A 20,345-nucleotide genomic window follows, 5' to 3' on the forward strand; every position below is an offset into this window, starting at 1 on the left:
GCTCAGTGGGGCGGATCGGGACCACCGCAGTGAAAATGGGACACAAGCAGAGGTCCTCTTACCTTCCTCAGGCATGTCCCTTCGGCGATTGATTGCTCCAAGCCTGAGATGCAGGCTTGAGCAATCGACCGCTGATAACACTGATCAATGCAAAGCTATGGCTTTGCAGTGAACAGGGTATAAGATCAGTGTGTGCAATGTTATAGCCCCCTATGGGAGTTATAACACTGCAAAAAAAAAGTGTAAAAAAAAAGTTAATAAATGTCATTTAACCCTTTCCCTAATAAAAGTTTGAATCACCCCCCCTTTTCCCATAAAAAAAACAAAACATGTAAATAAAAATAAATATAAACATATTTGGTATCGCTGCGTGCGTAAATGTCCGAACTATAAAAATATATAATTAATTAAACCACACGGTCAATGGCGTATGCGCAAAAAAATTCCAAAATAAGTCCAAAATAACGTATTTTTGATCACTTTTTATACCATGTAAAAATGAATAAAAAGAGATCAAAAAGTCTGATCAATACAAAAATGGTACCGCTAAAAACTTCAGATCATGGCGCAAAAAATGAGCCCTCATACCACCCCATAAGCGGTAAACTAAAAAAAGTTATAGGGGTCAGAAGATGACAATTTTAAACGTATCATTTTTTTCTGCATGTAGTTATGATTTTTTACAGAAATACGACAAAATCAAACCTATATAAGTAGGGTATCATTTTAACCGTATGGACCTACAGAATAAAGATAAGGTGTCATTTTTACCGAAAAATTTACTGCGTAGAAACAGAAGCCCCCAAAAGTTACAAAATGGCATTTTTTCTTCAATTTCGTTACACAATTATTTTTTTTCCGTTTTGCTGTAGATTTTTTAGTAAAATTACTGATGTCACTGCAAAGTAGAATTGGTGGCGCAAAAAATAAGCAATCATATGGATTTTTAGGTGCAAAATGTAATGGATTATGATTTTTAAAAGGTGAGGAGGAAAAAACGAAAGTGCAAAAATGGAAAAACCCGTGGTCCTTAAGGGGTTAAGTAAAGTAAATGTAAGCAGATCTCCAGGACCAGATCAGTGATTTTTAGCTCTCTAACAACTCTTGGGATTACACCCAAAAGTTGTTAGAGAGCTAAAAATCACTGTTGTCTGGTATTGTGCTGAGGGATTGGCGCTAGGCGAATGTGGTACCAATCTTCAAAAAGGGCTCTAGGTCTTCCCCAAGTAATTATAGACCGGTAAGCTTTGCATTGTGGAAAAATAGTTTGAAGTACTCATAAGGGACTACATACAGGAATACTTAGGGGATAATAGTATTATAAGTGATAGCCAGCATGGTTTACTAAGGATAGATTTTATGAAGATGTGAGTAGAAGCCTTGACAGAGGGATGGCGGTGGATATGGGGGAGATTTATCAAAACCTGTGCAAAGGGAAAGTTGTCCAGTTGCCCATAGCAACCAATCAGATCCCGTCTTTCATTTTGCAGAGGCCTTGTTAAAAATTAAAGAAGTGATCTGATTGTTTGCTTAGCAAAAGCATTTCATACTGTCCCCATAGACATCTGATAAGTAAGTTAAGGCGTTTGGGTTCAGAAATTCAGAAATTGGGTTCAGAAATTTTTATTGAAAACATTTTTTACATAACAAACAGAATACAAAAACAGAAAAAAAAACATAAACCCAGAAAACCCATCCCACCCACACAGAAACGATCCCCCAACCCCCGTGTCCATCCTTCACAGCAGGGAAAACAAAAACAGTTTTGTCAGAAATAGTACAGTGCAGTACAATGATTTGTCTCGCAAGCGAGAAGCATGGTCAAGGAAAAAAAAAAAAACATATATCAAAATACCATATGAACTTCACATGACAGAAAGTGCAAGATCAAATAGCAAAAAACGGGGGCAAAAGCAAGTGGCAAATGTAACCCAAACACAGAAAGCAGGAAATTAAAACAGCAGACACCAACCACATCAAGGCAAGCACAAAACAGAAGTGTAAACAAGACAAGGATAATCTACAAGCCAAACACAGACAATATTAGTGGTGAGACCCCCCCCCAGAAACACCTCCATGGGATTTCTTTGCAAGTAGGTGGATGGCAGACCAGGGGTATCAATCCATGGCCCCCATACGAACTCGAATTGACGCATGGCTTTTCTCTTAAGATATACACCCTTTTCCAGTCTAATGATATGGTTTAATTTTGCAATCAATTCAGATATAGTGGGTGGGGAAGCCCGCAACCAATGCTGTGCAATTAGCTTACAAGTCTGGTACAAAATCCTACTAATACCAATGTATAAACCACCATCCTCATCCAACCCATCCAGATATCCCAACCATACACCCGGCTAATCGCAATTCGCATCATGCGGCCGCGTGCCGGGATGCGAATTGCGGTCCCAGTGGGAGTGGGAGACAGCGGGTGTTCACAGTCGGGGTGCAGGACCGGAGCACTCGCCGTGACATATATTATGTATGTATATGCAAAAGAAGCAACCAATTCAGTATAAGGGGACCCCAATGTATTCCATCTGCCCTAGATTGACCACATATAGAAATAGATGGTTATAATACACTAATAACGTGTCTATATATCTCAATTTATTTGAAAGATATAATTAGCCAACTAATCGATTTTAGCGATTAGCCTTAGTTTACACGGACTGTATATCCTGCAAATTCCATACTGTTGATTCTATTGAAAATTTTTGGTGCAGATTTGATGCCATTTTTTTGTGCAACTTTGGGTGGTTGTCACAAAAAGATTTTACTGTAATTTTTATACATTTATTTAAGTTGATGTACACAAATTTAAATCTGCATACAATCTGTGACATAAAATCTGCAATGTAAAATCTTCTGCCTAAAATATGCAGAATATGTTGGCACATGTTAATATGTAAGGCAATGGAAAAGGACAATATTTGTAACAAAAGGGAAATGTGCTACCATTCTTCCAGTAATGCAACTTCATCATAGCCATTTGTTGACAAGCATCCTAATAACAAAAATCTAGCTTAAGGATAGGGTCACATGTAGCGTATACACAGCATATTTCATGCTGCGCAGCCGGAAACATGCTGCGCTGTGGCGGCCCAGTGTGCAGTACGGTTTGGTGGCAGAGCCAGCGGTTTCGAAGTGACTGTGATGCACTGGCCTACCTCCAAACCTTACTGCACTCACAGATCTACTGCGGTAGCCCTGTTTGTTTGCTCATAAAATTACGCTGTGCAGCGGATTTAGCGCAGCGTGAAATATGCTGCATATGCGCTATGTGTGACCCTACCCTTACAGAGCACACAGATGTGACTCATGTTTCCACCTGTGCTCAATATTGTGCGACAGTTGCAACATTTTTGCATAAGATCCACATGGACATAAAGCTGTTAAAAAAAGACAACATTTTGTCATGTATTATCTAAATGTTTTTTTTTTGGGTGTGAATTATTTTCTTGAACACAAATACAGTTTACTTAATAGGTAATAATAATTGAGCGTTATGTTTCCTATAATGACTAGCCTTAAACTTGGGGATAACCATTTGACGTGTACATGGCTTATAAACTTCTAGAAACAGCCATCTAGATTTCTGTGGTAACCGGCGATATTTTAGTTCTCAGGCTTAATTTGGTGTAATAAGCAACTCCTCCACTATTTCCAGTTTTGACAAATTTCTCCCATTGTTTGTTCAGAAGCGACTAATCTGCTGTTTTCCTAATGACTTCTTTTCTCTATTTGTAGACGAAAGATTTTAATATGGAAAATTTGAGCAAGCCAGAACTGCGTTTTCTCCTAAGTATATTAGAAGGAGAGTTGGAAGCAAGGGACCTTGTAATAGAAGCCTTAAGGGTAAGTTTTATTTCTCATGATGTGTCTTATTTTTAATAATGCATTATATGTTTTACTGAAAGTATGAAGCAAGAAAATGATACCAAAATACTTTACTAAGTGTCAGAATTTAGATGTTGTTAACACATTGATAAGAATAGGCTTGACCAAATATGTTAATTGTCGCTCAGCCAAGGACATGGCCATGGCCTGTGATAGGCTAAGGGGCAATTAACATATTAACCCCCCAGCATCAGATAATGGTTCCTTGCCTGTAGAACATTGTAGGACTTTTTGTATATGTTGTGTTTGTATATTGCTTAAATTTCATGACAAAATCCTATTAGCTAAATTAGGTTTTGAAATATTTTTAATATGCCATATTATTCGGACCCGAATCTGTGACCTTCGAGGCAGAAGCCGTTTGGGTGGCAGTACAATGGAATAATCTCTAGGGTTTGATTCAGTTCATTTCAAGTTTTACTCCAAAGCTGGTTTTCAATGTTTTTTATGTAATGTCTTTTCTGCAACTGTAAAATATTGCTCTAAACACAAAACTAAAGTAAGTGAATGGGAGCTTATTTAACTACATGATATTTTAGGTTGGTTAGATACACCAAGTTTTTGCTGTAGCCCCACAAAAAGAAAGGTGTTAGATCTGACAATCTTGGAGACCAGGGCAGTATTGGTAAATCACTGGCACTGATTTACTATTGTAAACCCAACCTATTTTCTTGAGTCATGCGCTAGAATTTGGCGCATTGCACCACACATTGTGTCTGTGCCAGATTTGTGCCAAAAATGTTAAAAACCCTACCAACTCTCCATTTTACTCAGAAAACCCATAAAGGGATGTGGTTGCCGGGATGCGTGTCCCCAAGATTAAAAAAAAAATCCCAACATATTTACTAAGGTTTCCACAGAAAATGTGGGGGATTTGAGCCCTGGAAAATCCCACAGCTCAGAGCAGTTGTAAAAAAAGGCAAAATTTAGGGAAAAGTGAAAAATGTTGGGAAACATTTGTAAATACTGTGGGGAAAATGCTTGTAGGGGATTAAAAGCCACTAAGAAAACTACATTCAGGGCCATTGTTTACAATGAGGCTGATCCAATGTTCCAGTAGAGTTTTATTCAGGTATCAGTGAGCATAAAAATGGAAATGTGGAGGTGCACCACTCTGTCGCAACAGAAAGATTTGCCAAACATAGTCGATCTGTGGCGTAAGCCATTCCTTCAAAGATAATCTGACAGCTAATTCACCTGTTCGTGACGTGAAAGCTGCCTCGCTTAACCCGGAAGTCGGTTGCTGTGAGGAGTAGAGCGCGCTCATCCTCAGAGGTAAGAGTGAAAAAAAACGAGAGTGAAGAAGTTTGTTAGCATATTCAGCAAGAGAGCGGTCCAGGGGCAGAATATTGATGAGGCAGGGGAGCTGGGCAAGCCTGCTCCCCTCCTCCATTGAGCACAGGAGCACAATAGCCATGCATAGATAAATTGCCAGAACACAAGACATGCTTAACTTTTAAAAGTAAGTGACTCCTCTTTTTAAAGCTTTTCACCCACACTATAACCCACTATTAGCTGTCAGATTCTCTTTAACATGTTTAGGTACAGATGGCCTGTGAAAGTATCATCAGCAAAAGGTAGAATTTTCACCTACTCCTTGCAACAGACCCCTGTTCTTGCAGTCTCCAATACGCATCAAGCTATTTCTTGCTTTGAGACCACCATCTTATGTCAAACTATATAAGCACATTTTAAATTTGACTCTTGAAAGTGAAAGCTGTGCTGTGATTGGTATCTATAGGCACTTAACCCAATTTAGTTTTGATTTTAAGTCACTGACCATTTAACACTGAGGATACTTTTACTACAAGCCTTTACTTTTGCACCATCCTATGAATAATTATGAATAATGAAGACTGCACATGAGTGTGGAGTACATTATTTGTATGGAACTTTGTTTAGCTTATATGGAATATTTTGAGGGTTCATTACATATATATTTTTATACCAAAAATCCTGAAACTTTGATTACTGTTATTAGCCTTTTTTTGTTATTTACATTTTTTTTTTTTTACATAAAATGCATTTTTCATAATTTTTTGTTTCCCCATGGGGCTGCTACTAATCTGTGCTGATGGGATGGGAATAGGGGGGCACTGATAAAATAAGTCTCCTTCTTCCTTTGGCATCTGGTAATATGGTCCCTATTTTCCCTATTTAATTTAGTGAAATGCAGTGAAAAGAAAACCACTAGGTAGAACACTGGCTGTGGGGAGAATGACTGAACATGTCAATTTACCCACATGTGTCTTCACTGGATCTTCATTTTAAAAGCATGTAAAAGGCAAACAATGTTCATTTATTTTTATCTATTAAATTAATTTTACTTTTTAAAGGTGTGACAACAGTAACTTAGATATATGTGACAGCACAGATACATGCACTAGAAGCCACACATGCTTGTCGAAGTGGAAAAATTACTCTTAGGCTAAGTCTCCACTTGTTTTTTCTCTGGCAGTTTTTGGAATACTGCCACTGCAGTTTATGAGCCAAGGTCAGAAGTGGATCCATAAGGGAGGAGAAGTGAAAGTCCTCCCTTTATATGTCCTATTCCTTTTGAATACACTTCTGGCTTTGGCTCAAAAGCTGCCAGAAAAAAACAAGTGGAAACTTGGCCTAATTGTAGTCCTTTTGGAGCTAATATATAAGCAATACATCACAACCATATCTTTTCTGCAATAAGCCAATTAAAGATTCATCTGAGAATGTGCAGAGCTTGACCTGGCTTTCAGGCCTCATAATGTCCCTGGCCTCTGCTTCTTCCTGTCACTTGTTTGAGGCTAGTATGAGGCTATTAATAATCTAAGACTTTTTATTTTAAAATATACGACATTCACACTGCAGGAAGCTTTCTTTCAGGCACTTTATACTAGTAAGAGAATATCTACAGAGCAGCTACTTCCCGGGGGTTTTAGAAGCCAAGCAGTTTGATGTTATTTGATCCTTTTACAAGTATGCCCTTGACCAAGAAAGAGTGTTCTCTTCCCCCTCATAAATATACAACTGAGAATAAATCTGGGATTTTAATCTTCTTTTAGAAACCGTATCATCACCCTTTGAATCATTTCAGCTATGTCTGTAAAAGTTAAGACACTTTTCCTGATTAGAACCATCTCTGTGGAACGGAACAGGCAAACCATGCCTACTAAAGAGTCATTATGAATTTCACAACTTATTTGTCACTATTTTGGGATCATCTTATGCCACAGACAGTTTATAAAGTATGATGACAAGCTTAAGTGGGCAATTTCCAGAGCTTAACATATGAAAATACCCTTGTCATGGAGGAAAGCCAGTCCTTCTCAGGTTTGTGCAGCCATCTGCAAAGACACTGATGAGATCACAATTAATAAGGTTTTAATTCAGTTACAGAAAATCAGGAAAACATTGTTCCATTTGTTACAACCTTGGTGAAAGTCCTTGCAAGGAATTTACAGCATGTAAAATAAAATATTCTGACATTTGGAGTCTAAATATGGTAGAGTTCCACTTGCAGTTCCAGATTTAAAGGTTTGTAAACTGTTAACTTTTTAATCAGCAGTATAAGATTTTACTTCATACTTAGATTGTTAGCTTACTGTGCCAAATGACATGTATTAACTGTATAGGCAGGAATAAGTTTTGCTTGTAGGCAAATCAGACATTACATGTGGCATGGTATTTCTTGTTTTGTAAAGTTCCACTGTCGTGAGATTGTGACACTTCAAGTACAGTCCTGATTGGAGCAGAGATGCCGACTGACATGGCTCTCCTTCTGAAGTTTACTGGGACCAGTTATTTGGCAAGCAGTACCCTTACCCCTTACTGATGATATGCAAGATACTATAAAGTGTACGTTTTATTTAAACAAATTTCTGATATGTCTTTGATGCTGGTGCTGAGACCCCCACTGTCCACTAAAATAAAGGGGCATAAGTTTGGTTTAGCTACCTTAACCCCTTGGGGACGGAGCCCATTATGACCCTAAGGATGGGAGCATTTTTTGCAAATCTGACCACTGTCTCTTTAAGCATTAATAACTCTGGGATGCTTTTACTTATAAATTTGATTCAGAGATTGTTTTTTCGTGACATATTCTACTTTATGGTAGTGGTACATTTTCATCAATACTTGCATCATTTCTTGGTGAAAAATTCAAAAATTTGAAAATTTAGCATTTTACTAACTTTGAAGCTCTCTGCTTGTAAGGAAAATAGACATTCCAAATAAATTATATATTGATTCACAAATACAATATGTCTACTTTATGTTTGCATCATAAAGTTAACATGTTTTTACTTTTGGAGGACATCAGAGGGCTTCAAAGTTCAGCAGCAATTTTCCAATTTTTCTCAAAATTTTCAAAATCGGAATTTTTCAGGGACAAGTTCAGTTTTCAAGTGGATGTGAAGGGCCTTCAAATCAGAAATACCCCACAAATGACCCCATTATAAAAACTGCACCCCTCAAAGTATCCAAAATGACATTCAGTAAGTTTGTTAATCCTTTAGGTGTTTCACAGGAATAGCAGCAAAGTGAAGAAGAAAATTCAAAATCGTAATTTTTTACACTCGCATGTTCTTGTAGACCCAGTTTTTTTTATTTTTACAAGTAGTAATAGGAGAAAAAGCCCACCAAAATTTGTAACCCAATTCCTCTCGATTAAGGAAATACCTCATATGTGTATGTCAAGTGTTCGGCGGGCGCAGTAGAGGACTCAGAAGGGAAGGAGAAACAATGGGATTTTGGAGAGTGAATTTTGCAGAAATGGTTTTTGAGGGGCATGTCACCTTTAGAAAGTCCCTATGGTGCCAGAACAGCAGAAAACCCCCCACATGGCATATTATTTTGGAAACTACACCCTTCAAGACACGTAACAAGGAGTCCAGTGAGTCTTAACACCTCACAGGTGTTTGACGACTTTTCGTTAAAATTGGATGTGTAAATGAAAAAAATAATTTTTTCACTAAAGTGCAGTTTTTTCCCCAAATTTACCATTTTTACAAAATGTAATGGGAGAAAATGCCCCCCAAAATTTGTAACCCCATCTCTTCTGAGTATGGAAATACCCCATGTTAGGACGTAAAATGCTCTGCTGGCGCACTACAATGCTCAGAAGAGAATGAGCGCCATTGGGCTTTTGGAAAGCGAATTCGTTTGGAATGGTAGTCAGGGGCCATGTGCGTTTACAAAGCCCCCCGTGGTGCCAGAACAGTGTACCCCCCCACATGTGACCCCATTTTGCAAACTACACCCCTCACAGAATTTAATAAGGGGTGCAGTGAGTATTTACACCCCCCTGGCTTTTGACAGATCTTTGGAACAGTGGGCTGTGCAAAGGAAAAATTAAATTTTTCATTTTCACAAACCACTGTTCCAAAAATCTGTCAGACACCTGTGGAGCGTAAATGCTCACTGCACCCCTTAATACATTACATGAGGGGTGTAGTTTCCAAAATGGGGTCACATGTGGGGGGGGTCCATTGTTCTGGCACTATGGGGGCTTTGTAAACACACGTGGCCTTCAATTCCGGACAAATTTTCTCTTCAAAATCCCAATGGTGCTCCTTCTCTTCTGAGCATTGTAGTGCGCCAGCACAGCACTTTACATCCACATATGGAGCAGATTCTTACTCAGAAGAAATGGGGTTACAAATTTTGGGGGGCTTTTTTTCCTATTTTCCCTTGTGAAAATGAAAAATTTAGGGTAACAACTTTAGGGTAACTAGCATTTTTGTGAAAACTTTTTTTCATTTTTCCATCCAAATTTAATGAAAATTCGTCAAACACTTGTGGGGTGTTAAGGCTCACTATACCCCTTCTCACGTTCCGTGAGGGGTGTAGTTTCCAAAATGGGGTCACATGTGGGTATTTATGTTTTTGCGTTTATGTCAGAACCGCTGTAAAATCAGCCACCCCTGTGCAAATCACCAATTTGGGCCTCAAATGTACATGGTGCGTTCTCACTCCTGAGCCTTGTTGTGCGCCCACAGAGCATTTTACGCCCACATATGGGGTATTTCCGTACTAAGGAGAAATTACGTTACAAATTTTGGGGGTCTTTTCTTCCTTTTACTGCTTGTGAAAATTAAAAGTATGGGGCACCACCAGCATGTTAGTGTAAAAAAATTTTTTTTACACTAACAGGCTGGTGTAGCCCCCAACTTTTCCTTTTCATAAGGGGTAAAAGGAGAAAAAGTCTTTTGTAGTGCAATTTGTAGTGCAAATTTGTAGTGCAATTTCTCCCAAGTACGGAAATACCCCATATGTGGCCCTAAACTGTTTCCTTGAAATACGACAGGGCTCTCAAGTGAGAGAGCACCATGCGCATTTGAGGACTAAATTAGGGATTGCATAGGGGTGGACATAGGGGTATTCTACGCCAGTGATTCCCAAACAGGGTGCCTCCAGCTGTTGCTAAATTCCCAGCATGCCTGGACAGTCAGTGGCTGTCCAGAAATGCTGGGAGTTGCTGTTTTGCAACAGCTGGAGGCACCGTTTTGGAAACACTGCCGCACGATACGTTTTTCATTTTTATTGGGGGGGGGGGCAGTGTAAGGGGTGTATATGTAGTGTTTAACCCTTTATTATGTGTTAGTGTAGTGTAGTGTAGTGTTTTTAGGGTACATTCGCACTGGCGTGTTACAGTGAGTTTCCCGCTAGGAGCTTGCGCTGCGGCGGCAAAAATTTACCGCAGCCCAAACTTGAAGCAGGAAACTTACTGTAAACCTGCCCGTGTGAATGTACCCTGTACGTTCACATTGGGGGGGCAAACCTCCAGCTGTTTCAAAACTACAACTCCCAGCATGTACTGACTGAGGAGTTGTACTTTTGCAACAGCTGGAGGCACACTGGTTGGAAAACCTTCAGTTAGGTTCTGTTACCTAACTCAGTATTTTCCAACCAGTGTGCTTCCAGCTGTTGCAAAACTACAACTCCCAGCATGTACTGACAGTCCGTGCATCCTGAGATTTGCAGTTTTGGAACATCTGGAGGGCTACAGTTTATGGAACACTGCCCAGTGATCTCCAAACTGTTTCCCTCCAGATGTTGCAAAACTACCAATCCCAGCATGCCCAGACAGCAAAGAGCTGTTTGGGCATGCTAGGAGTTGTAGTTTTGCAAGATCTGGAGGGATACAGTTTAGAGACCACTGTATAGTGGTCTCAAACTGCAGTCCTCCAGCTGTTGCAAAACTACATATTCCAGTATGCCCAAACAGCAAACAGCTGTCTAGGCATGCTGGGAGTTGTAGTTTTGCAACATCTGGAGGGCTACAGGTTAGAGACCACTGTATAATGGTCTCAGACTGTAGCCCCCCAGATGTTGCTAGGCAACTTACCGGCTTCCGTCGGATCCAGGGAGCCGTCCTCTTCTGCTGCACGCCACCCGCCGATCACCGTCGCTCCGCTGCCTCCGGACGGGTAAGGGATCTTCGGCGCCTCTTTGTTTTCCCCGTTCTGCCCCGCCTATTGTGGGTGGGCAGGACAGGGAAAACGAAAGTAAAGCCCGCCCCTGATGTGCTATTGGTGGTCTCGTCTAGACCACCAATAGGAGGGGTGGCACCCCTGCCACCTCACTCCTATCCCTTCAGGGGGATAGTGGGTGTCTTAGACAACCGCGATCCCCCTTATATTCCGGGTCACCATAGACCCGTAATGACCCGGAATCGGCGCAAATCGCAAGTGTGAATTCACTTTGCGATTTGCGCCGATCGCCGACATGGGGGCGTCTGATGACCCCCCTAGGCATTTGCGCAGGGTGCCTGCTGATTGCGTGGCAGGGTCCGAAATTCCCAGGGGCATGTGGATACGCCCTTCGTCCTTCAGTACCAGGACGCAAGGGCGTATGCATACGCCCTTCGTCCCCAACAGATTAAAGGGGTACTCTGGTGGAAAACTTTTTTTTTAAATCAACTGGTGCCAGAAAGTTAAACAGATTTGTAAATTACTTCTATTAAAAAATCTTAATCCTTCCAGTAGTTATTAGCTGCTGAATACTACAGAGGAAATGATTTTCTTTTTGGAACACAGAGCTCTCTGCTGAATCACGAGCACAGTGCTTTCTGCTAATATCTCTGTCCATTTTAAGAACTGTCCAGAGTATACACTCTGCAGTTTGGGGGAAAGCAGATGACGGCTGCAGATGGGGTATCCCAATACCAAATCTACGAAGGAGCTGAAAAAGGTAAGTTAAAGTTTTAGTTGTGTTATAAGGCAGCCTGGGGACAATTGTAAAATAATAAATTCCACCAGACAACCACTTTAATTTAAAAATGACCTATCACAGTCAACAAGCCATCTAATTTCACAGAAGATTGTTGTAGAGCAGGAGCAAGTGAGAAAAGATTCAGAATCACTTTATGATATTTAATTTAAAGAAAATCTGTCATCTATGTCGCCTGCACTAACCTGTCGGTACAGACAGGTAGTGCAGGTGCCACTGATGACAACCATACTCGCCTGATCGCATTCTGTGCTCCCGTTCTCCCACTATCTTCCTCCGTATCTTCTGGGGCCTACCTGGTGGGTCTAGAGGTTGGGATTCCTTGTTTTCACCCAGGAAGCCCAGGTTTGACTCCTGGTATTGGAAGGTACTCTTTTAACTAGTACATGGATTGCAGGATAAAACTTACCAGGAAAGATTAAAGGACCTTAACATGTATAGCTTGGAAGAAAGAAGAGACAGAGGGGATATGATAGAGACTTTTAAATACATAAAGGGAATCAAACAGTAAAAGAGGAGAGCATATTTAAAAGAAGAAAAACTACCACAAGAGGACATAGTTTTAAATTAGAGGGGCAAAGGTTTATGCAGTAATATCAGGAAGTATTACTTTACTGAGAGAGTAGTGGATGCATGGAATAGCCTTCCTGCAGAAGTGGTCGCTGCAAATACAGTGACTGAGTTTAAACATGCATGGGATAAGCATAAGGCTATCCTTCATAAAAGATAGGGCCAGGGATTATTCATAGGATTCAGATTATTGGGCAGACTAGATGGGCCAAATAGTTCTTATCTGCCTACACATTCTATGGTGCATGGGCAGAGCCTCCTCACGTCACCGCAGCTGCTTCTCTGCTGGGTGAGGAAGCTCCGCTAGATTAACCCTCAGCCTGAGGTCCAGAGCACTCTAAATCCGGTTTCCACTAAGAAAATCTCTGTTCTTTGCTTCATTCAGCTTTCCCTCAACCATGACCAGTCTCCATGTCTCAGCTGCGGAAAGACGCCCCACCAGCATGATGCTGCCACCACCATGCTTCACTATAAAGATGGTATTGGGCAGGTAATAGAGGCCAATGAACTTCAGTCTTTGTTTTATCAGACCAGAGCATCTTTACACAGTCTGAAAGTCACTTGCAAACTCCAGGGCTTTCATGCATCTTTGACTAAGGAGAATTTTCTTTCTGCCCACTTTGCCATAAAGCCCAGATTGGTGGAGTGCTGCAGTGATGGTTAACCTTCTGAAAGTTTTTCTCATCTGCACAGAGGGTCTCAGAGCCAGTTACCATTGGGTTCATAGTCATCTCTCTTACCAAGGTCTTTTGCCCCTGACTACCTAATTTGGTGGGGTGGCCATCCCTAGGAATTGATCTGGTTGTTTCAAACCTCTCCCAATCGAGAATTATGAAGGCCACTGTGCTCTTGGGAACTTTGAGCTCAGTAGAAAAGTATGAGCCTTCTCCAGATCTGTGGCTACACACAATTCAACCTCTGAGCTCTACAGTCATGATATCAATGACATTACATTTAAAAGACCTAATGAAGAAATGCAGGAAATAGTTTAACTAGTATTACCCACCTAGGCATTATCTGTATTATTTTCCCTTTGCCCTAACTATTCTGCAGGTTAAGGTCTCTGCATTTGATAGATTGTACTTCTGTCTGAATGATGAACCTTAGAATACATCTTTTTACAGGACTTTATATCCTTAAAGGAGCACTCTAGAATATGAAAACTTATCCTCTCTCCTAAGGATAGAGGATAAGTTTCAGATTTCAAGGGGGGGGGGGAGCTTTATGACCTCTGGGACCCCCGCAATCTCACGTAGAGAGCCCTTGCTCTCCGGCCAAATATTGCATGTCAACCACCTCAATGCAGCAATATTGCAGATCCGATGATTGCTGAATGCAGCACTCCGGCTCTTCCATAGAGCTGTATTGAGGAGGCGTGTTAACCAGCGCTTTATGTGGTGGTCGACACTCCCCCTTCCTGCCGACTGCCAGGGACTTGTATGGGAGATCGCGGGGGTTCTCAGCGGTAGGACCCCCCGCTTTCTAAAACTTATCCGCTATCCTTCGGATAGGGATAAGTTTTCATATCCTGGACTAGTCCTTAAATTCCTTATTATATCCCCACATTAGCTTGTCTTATTTTTCTTTCACCGGCCAACATAAAACAATAGCATTCTGCACGAAAAATGTACAGGTCTGGTATAAATACATACAGGAAAAGGGGAAGCAACAAAAGACTGAGCTTGTGTTATCTTTGTACAGAGAATAAATACTTGTAACATGTAAGGAACAATTTATTTTTATTAGAAGCCAAAGTATGTCTTTAGATTGATCAATCTTAACCCCTTAAGGACATAGGGCGTATCCATACGCCCCCGTTTCCAAGTCCTTAAGGACCGAGGGCGTATGGATACGCCCTGAGCATTTCCGGCCCCCACCGCTAGCCGGAGGGGAGCCGGAGCCGGATGCCTGCTGAAATCGTCGGCAATTGCTGCAGATCGCCCCCATGTCGGCGGTCTCCAGTGACCCGATGACCCGGAATTACTGGCTGATCGGGGCCGTCAGAGACGGCCCCGAACAGCCATTGCCAGCAGGGGTGAGGTGGCACTGGTGCCACCTCACGATCGCCCTGATTCGTCGCCCGGATTACCGGCCGACCAATCAGGGCGCCTGCTGCGGGTGTCACTCCCGCAACCCGCTCCGCCCCTCTTCCGGAGGACGTGAGCGGGTGCGGGAAGACGACCCCCGGTGCTGGGGACCCCGATCCCCGGCGTCCCTGTTGGGATCGGGGCCCCAGGAGCAGCGGCGGCGGAGACGACGAGGGACTGACCTGTGCGGCGGCATCGTGGAGCAGCAGCAGGAGGTGAGTGACAGCCTCCTGCTGTTGCTTAGCAACAGCTCCCAGCATGCAACAAGGGCATGCTGGGAGCTGTAGTTATGCAACAGCAGGAGGCATACCACCACAACTCCCAGCATGCCCTTATGGGCATGCTGGGACTTGTAGTTTTGCAACAGCTGAAGGCACATTCTTTCTATGTAAAAGTGTACCTTCAGCTGTTGTATAACTACAACTCCCAGCTTGCACAATCAGCTAAAGTGCATGCTGGGAGTTGTAGTGGTGCATCTGGTGGTTGCATAACTACAACTCCCAGCATGCCCGTTGGCTGTCGGTGACTGCTGAGAGTTGTAGTTTTGCAACAGCTGAAGGCACACTGAGTTAAGTAGTAAACCAGTGTGTCTCCAGCTGTTGCATAACTACAATCCCCAGCATCCCCAGCCAATGTAGTATGCCTCCGGCTGTTGCATAACTACAAGACCCAGCATGCCCTTCCGCTGTCTGTACATGCTGGGGGTTGTAGCTTTTGCAACAGCTGAAGGCACACTGGTTGCAAAACACTGAGTTTGTTACCAAACTCGGTGTTTCACAACCTGTGTGTCTCCAGCTGTTGCAAAATTACAACTCCCAGCATGCACTGATAGACCGTACATGCTTGGAGTTGTAGTTTTGCAACAGCTGGATGTTTCTTCCCCCCCCCCCCCCCCCCCCAATGTGAACGTACAGGGTACACTCACATGGGCGGAGGATTACAGTAAGTATCCGGCTGCAAGTTTGAGCTGCGGCAAATTTTCTGTCGCAGCTCAAACTGCCAGCGAGAGACTACTGTGAACCCCCCGCCCGTGCGACTGTACCCTAAAAACACTACACTACACTACACTACCACACAATAAAATAAAAAGTTAAAAACACTACATATACACATACCCCTACACAGCCCCCCTCCCCTCCCCAATAAAAATGAAAAACGTCTGGTACGTCACTGTTTCCAAAACGGAGCCTCCAGCGGTTGCAAAACTACAACTCCCAGCATGCACTGATAGACCGTCCATGCTGGGAGTTGTAGTTTTGCAACAGCTGGATGTTCCCCCCCCCCCCAATGTGAACGTACAGGGTACACTCACATGGGCGGAGGATTACAGTAAGTATCCGGCTGCAAGTTTGAGCTGCGTCAAATTTTCTGCCGCAGCTCAAACTGCCAGCGAGAAACTACTGTGAACCCCCGCCCGTGTGACTGTACCCTAAAAACACTACACTACACTACCACAAAATAAAATAAAAAGTAAAAAACACTACATATACACATACCCCTACACAGCCCCCCTCCCCAATAAAAATGAAAAACGTCTGGTACGCCACTGTTTCCAGAACGGAGCCTCCAGCTGTTGAAAAACAACTACTCCCAGTATTGCCAGATAGCCACTGACTGTCCAGGCATGCTGGGAGTTTTACAACAGCTGGAGGCCCCCTGTTTGGGAATCACTGGCGTAGAATACCCCTATGTCCACCCCTATGCAATCCCTAATTTAGGCCTCAAATGCGCATGGTGCTCTCACTTTGGAGCCCTGTCGTATTTCAAGGCAACAGTTTAGGGCCACATATGGGGTATCGCCGTACTCGGGAGAAATTGGGCTTCAAATTTTGTGGGGTATTTTTTGCTAATACCCTTTTTAAAAATGTAAAATTTTTGGGAAAACAAGCATTTTAGGTAAAAAAAAATGTTTTTTTTTACATATACAAAAGTCATGAAACACCTGTGGGGTATAAAGGTTCACTTAACCCCTTGTTACGTTCCCCGAGGGGTCTAGTTTCCAAAATGGTATGCCATGTGTTTTTTTTTTTTTGCTGTCCTGGCACCATAGGGGCTTCCTAAATGCGGCATGCCCCCAGAGCAAAATTTGCTTTCAAAAAGCCAAACGTGACTCCTTCTCTTCTGAGACCTGTAGTGCGCCAGCAGAGCACTTTTCACCCCCATATGGGGTGTTTTCTGAATCGGGAGAAATTGGGCTTCAAATTTTGGGGGGTGTTTTCTGCTATTACCCTTTTTAAAAATGTAAAAATTTTGGGAAACCAAGCATTTTAGGTAAAAAAAAATAAAAAATGTTCACATATGCAAAAGTCGTGAAACACCTGTAGGGTATTAAGGTTCACATTACCCCTTGTTACGTTCCCCGAGGGGTCTAGTTTCCAAAATGGTATGCCATGTGTTTTTTTTTTGCTGTTCTGGCACCATAGGGGCTTCCTAAATGCGGCATGCCCCCAGAGCAAAATTTGCTTTCAAAAAGCCAAATGTGACTCCTTCTCTTCTGAGACCTGTAGTGCGCCAGCAGAGCACTTTTCACCCCCATATGGGGTGTTTTCTGAATCGGGAGAAATTGGGCTTCAAATTTTGGGGGGTATTTCCTGCTATTACCCTTTTTTAAAAATGTTAACATTTTGGGAAACCAAGCATATTAGGTAAAAAATAATTTTTTTTTTACATATGCAAAAGTCGTGAAACACCTGTAGGGTATTAAGGTTCACATTACCCCTTGTTACGTTCCCCGAGGGGTCTAGTTTCCAAAATGGTATGCCATGTGTTTTTTTTTTGCTGTTCTGGCACCATAGGGGCTTCCTAAATGCGACATGCCCCCAGAGCAAAATTTGCTTTCAAAAAGCCAAATGTGACTCCTTCTCTTCTGAGACCTGTAGTGCGCCAGCAGAGCAATTTTCACCCCCATATGGGGTGTTTTTTGAATCGGGAGAAATTGGGTTTCAAATTTTGGGGGGTATTTTCTGCTATTACACTTTTTAAAAATGTTAAATTTTTGGGAAACCAAGCATTTTAGGTAAAAAAATAATATTTTTTTTTACATATGCTAAAGTCGTGAAACACCTGTGGGGTATTAAGGTTCACTTTACCCCTTGTTACGTTCCCTGAGGAGTCTAGTTTCCAAAATGGTATGCCATGTGTGTTTTTTTGCTGTTCTGGCACCATAGGGGCTTCCTAAAGGTGACATGCCCCCCAAAAACCATGTGACGCTCCTTCCCTTCTGAGCCCTCTACTGCGCCCGCTGAACAATTAACATAGACATATGAGGTATGTGCTTACTCGAGAGAAATTGGGTTTCAAATACAAGTAAAAATTTTCTCCTTTTTACCCCTTGCAAAAATTCAAAAATTGGGTCTACAAGAAAATGCGAGTGTAAAAAATGAAGATTTTGAATTTTCTCCTTCACTTTGCTGCTATTCCTGTGAAACACTTAAAGGGTTAATACACTTACTGAATGTCATTTTGAATACTTTGGGGGGTGTAGTTTTTATAATGGGGTCTTTTATGGGGCATTTCTAATATGAAGGCCCTTCAAATCCACTTCAAACGTGAACTGGTCCATGAAAAATAGCGAGTTTGAAAATTTTGTGAAAAATTTCAAAATTGCTGCTGAACTTTGAAGCCCTCTGGTGTCTTCCAAAAGTAAAAACTCATAAATTTTATGATGCAAACATAAAGTAGACATATTGTATATGTGAACCCAAAAAAATATATTTTGAATATCCATTTTCCTTACAAGCAGAGAGCTTCAAAGTTAGAAAAATGCAAAATTTTCATTTTTTTCATCAAATTTGGTGATTTTTCACCAAGAAAGGATGCAAGTTACCATAAAATTTTACCACTAAGTTAAAGTAGAATATGTCACGAAAAAACAATCTCGGAATCAGAATGATAACTAAAAGCATTCCAGAGTTATTAATGTTTAAAGTGACAGTGGTCAGAATTGCAAAAAACGCTCCGGTCCTTAAGGTGAAAAAGGGCTCGGTCCTTAAGGGGTTAAGTCATATGTCATGGGCTAGTTGTAAGCTTATAGTTCCCCATCGATATATTTACTGTTATCAGACATCTTTGGAGGCTTATTTAATGACTGTCATCATTAATTCACTAACATTTAGGGGTAGTGTTTCCTCTTAAGTAAGTGGTTAGCAAGTTAGGTTATTAATACATACGCAAGCTTTTGCTCACTTCATGAAACTTAATGTAACACAGTTATAGAATTAAACTGATTTGACTAAGGGTTTTTTGACAGTAAGTCTCATGTTTATGTAGCTTTTTTCGCAGTGGTCTGTGCAGATTCTATTGCTGGGGAGCAGGGGGTAGGAGAATTTACTTGCTTTTGTAGAACCAAAGGATATATTCAGTTGAGTTGCTTTATTCTAAACTCAGCTTAGCAGAATCATTCCATAGCATTGCTGAGATGCTTGTAAATGTCACTGCTCAGCTTGTAAACACACTGCAGGCAACTGGCAATGACATATATGTGTCTAGTTTCTGCTTCTTTTTAATATCTTTAGGTATAGTCCCTGAGCTATATGACTTACAACATTACACTTGTGTGTATATTTATTTACTTTTAATGCAATAATAATAATCCCTAATTTATCTGTTTGAGTAAATAATTGTATTCTCTATGAAAAAAAACATGTCAGGACCGACTGGAGGGACAGGGAGAATGAGCGCTAAACTGACTCTCCCTGCCTACTTGCCCATCCATCCTAAAAGATGGATCCACAACTGGGCGCCGGTCCCGAGCCACGAACCAGAAACATTACAGGAAACATAAAACACTATAAATACTGTACTAAGATAACTAACATAAACAGATAAAGTTCAAAGGACAAAGATCAGAGAGTTAGCACAGAGGAACATTATAGACCAATGGTAAAGCACAGAATAACCAACAACAGATTAGGTTTAGCACACAAGACAAGTAATCATAGACTCCAGGAACAAACAGGAATAAAACTTAATCCTTCAGATAACCTCCAGTAGACACAGGGATGTCTTGATATGAGAACCCAATCTCCCAGAGTCCACTATGGAGCACGGAGATCTCTTGTCCTAATTCTCAATTCCCTGGAGTCCCCATGAAAAGGTAACAGGGATGTCTTGTTACAAAAACTCAGAGAACGGATAAAAAAAAACACACAGTGTAAACATCTACTTAGCAGAAAGGACGTACTAATCCTAAAAAACTACTAATCACACACAGATTAAAATCTACTATAAGCATTCTACATAACCATGGCTAAAACCCAGAACATCTCAAAGATAAATACAAAGTGCATGCTAAGGCAGAAATAGTAGCATTTAACCTATTGGGGACAGAGGGTGTACAGGTACGCCCTCGCGTCCTGGTACGCCCTTGCGTCCTGGTACTTATGGACAGAGGGCGTACCTGCACGCCCGTGGGAATTTCGGTTCCCCGCCGGTCAGGGACCGTGCTGACTGCTGATATCTATCAGCAGGCATCCCGTGGCAGTGTCTAGGGGATCCTGAGACCCCCCGCAAATCGCGGGTCAATTCAGACCAGTGATTTGCAGCGATTCCGGGCCAGTCGGGTTACTGGAAAATAAGAATGAT

The 20,345-nt window shown here is 41.7% G+C and overlaps 1 protein-coding gene across 1 annotated transcript in view; it reads left to right on the forward strand.

Moving 5' to 3' along the window:
- Positions 1 to 20,345, forward strand: part of CTTNBP2 (cortactin binding protein 2) — a 181,554-nt gene that overhangs the window by 37,061 nt on the left and 124,148 nt on the right. Inside the window, exon 2 of the mRNA XM_056573840.1 lies at positions 3,751 to 3,858. Within this exon, the coding sequence (XP_056429815.1) occupies positions 3,751 to 3,858 (108 nt within the window). The remainder of the gene's footprint in view (positions 1 to 3,750; positions 3,859 to 20,345) is intronic.

Source organism: Hyla sarda, chromosome 4, assembly GCF_029499605.1.
Source record: "Hyla sarda isolate aHylSar1 chromosome 4, aHylSar1.hap1, whole genome shotgun sequence".
Classification (NCBI taxonomy): Eukaryota; Metazoa; Chordata; class Amphibia; order Anura; family Hylidae; genus Hyla; species Hyla sarda.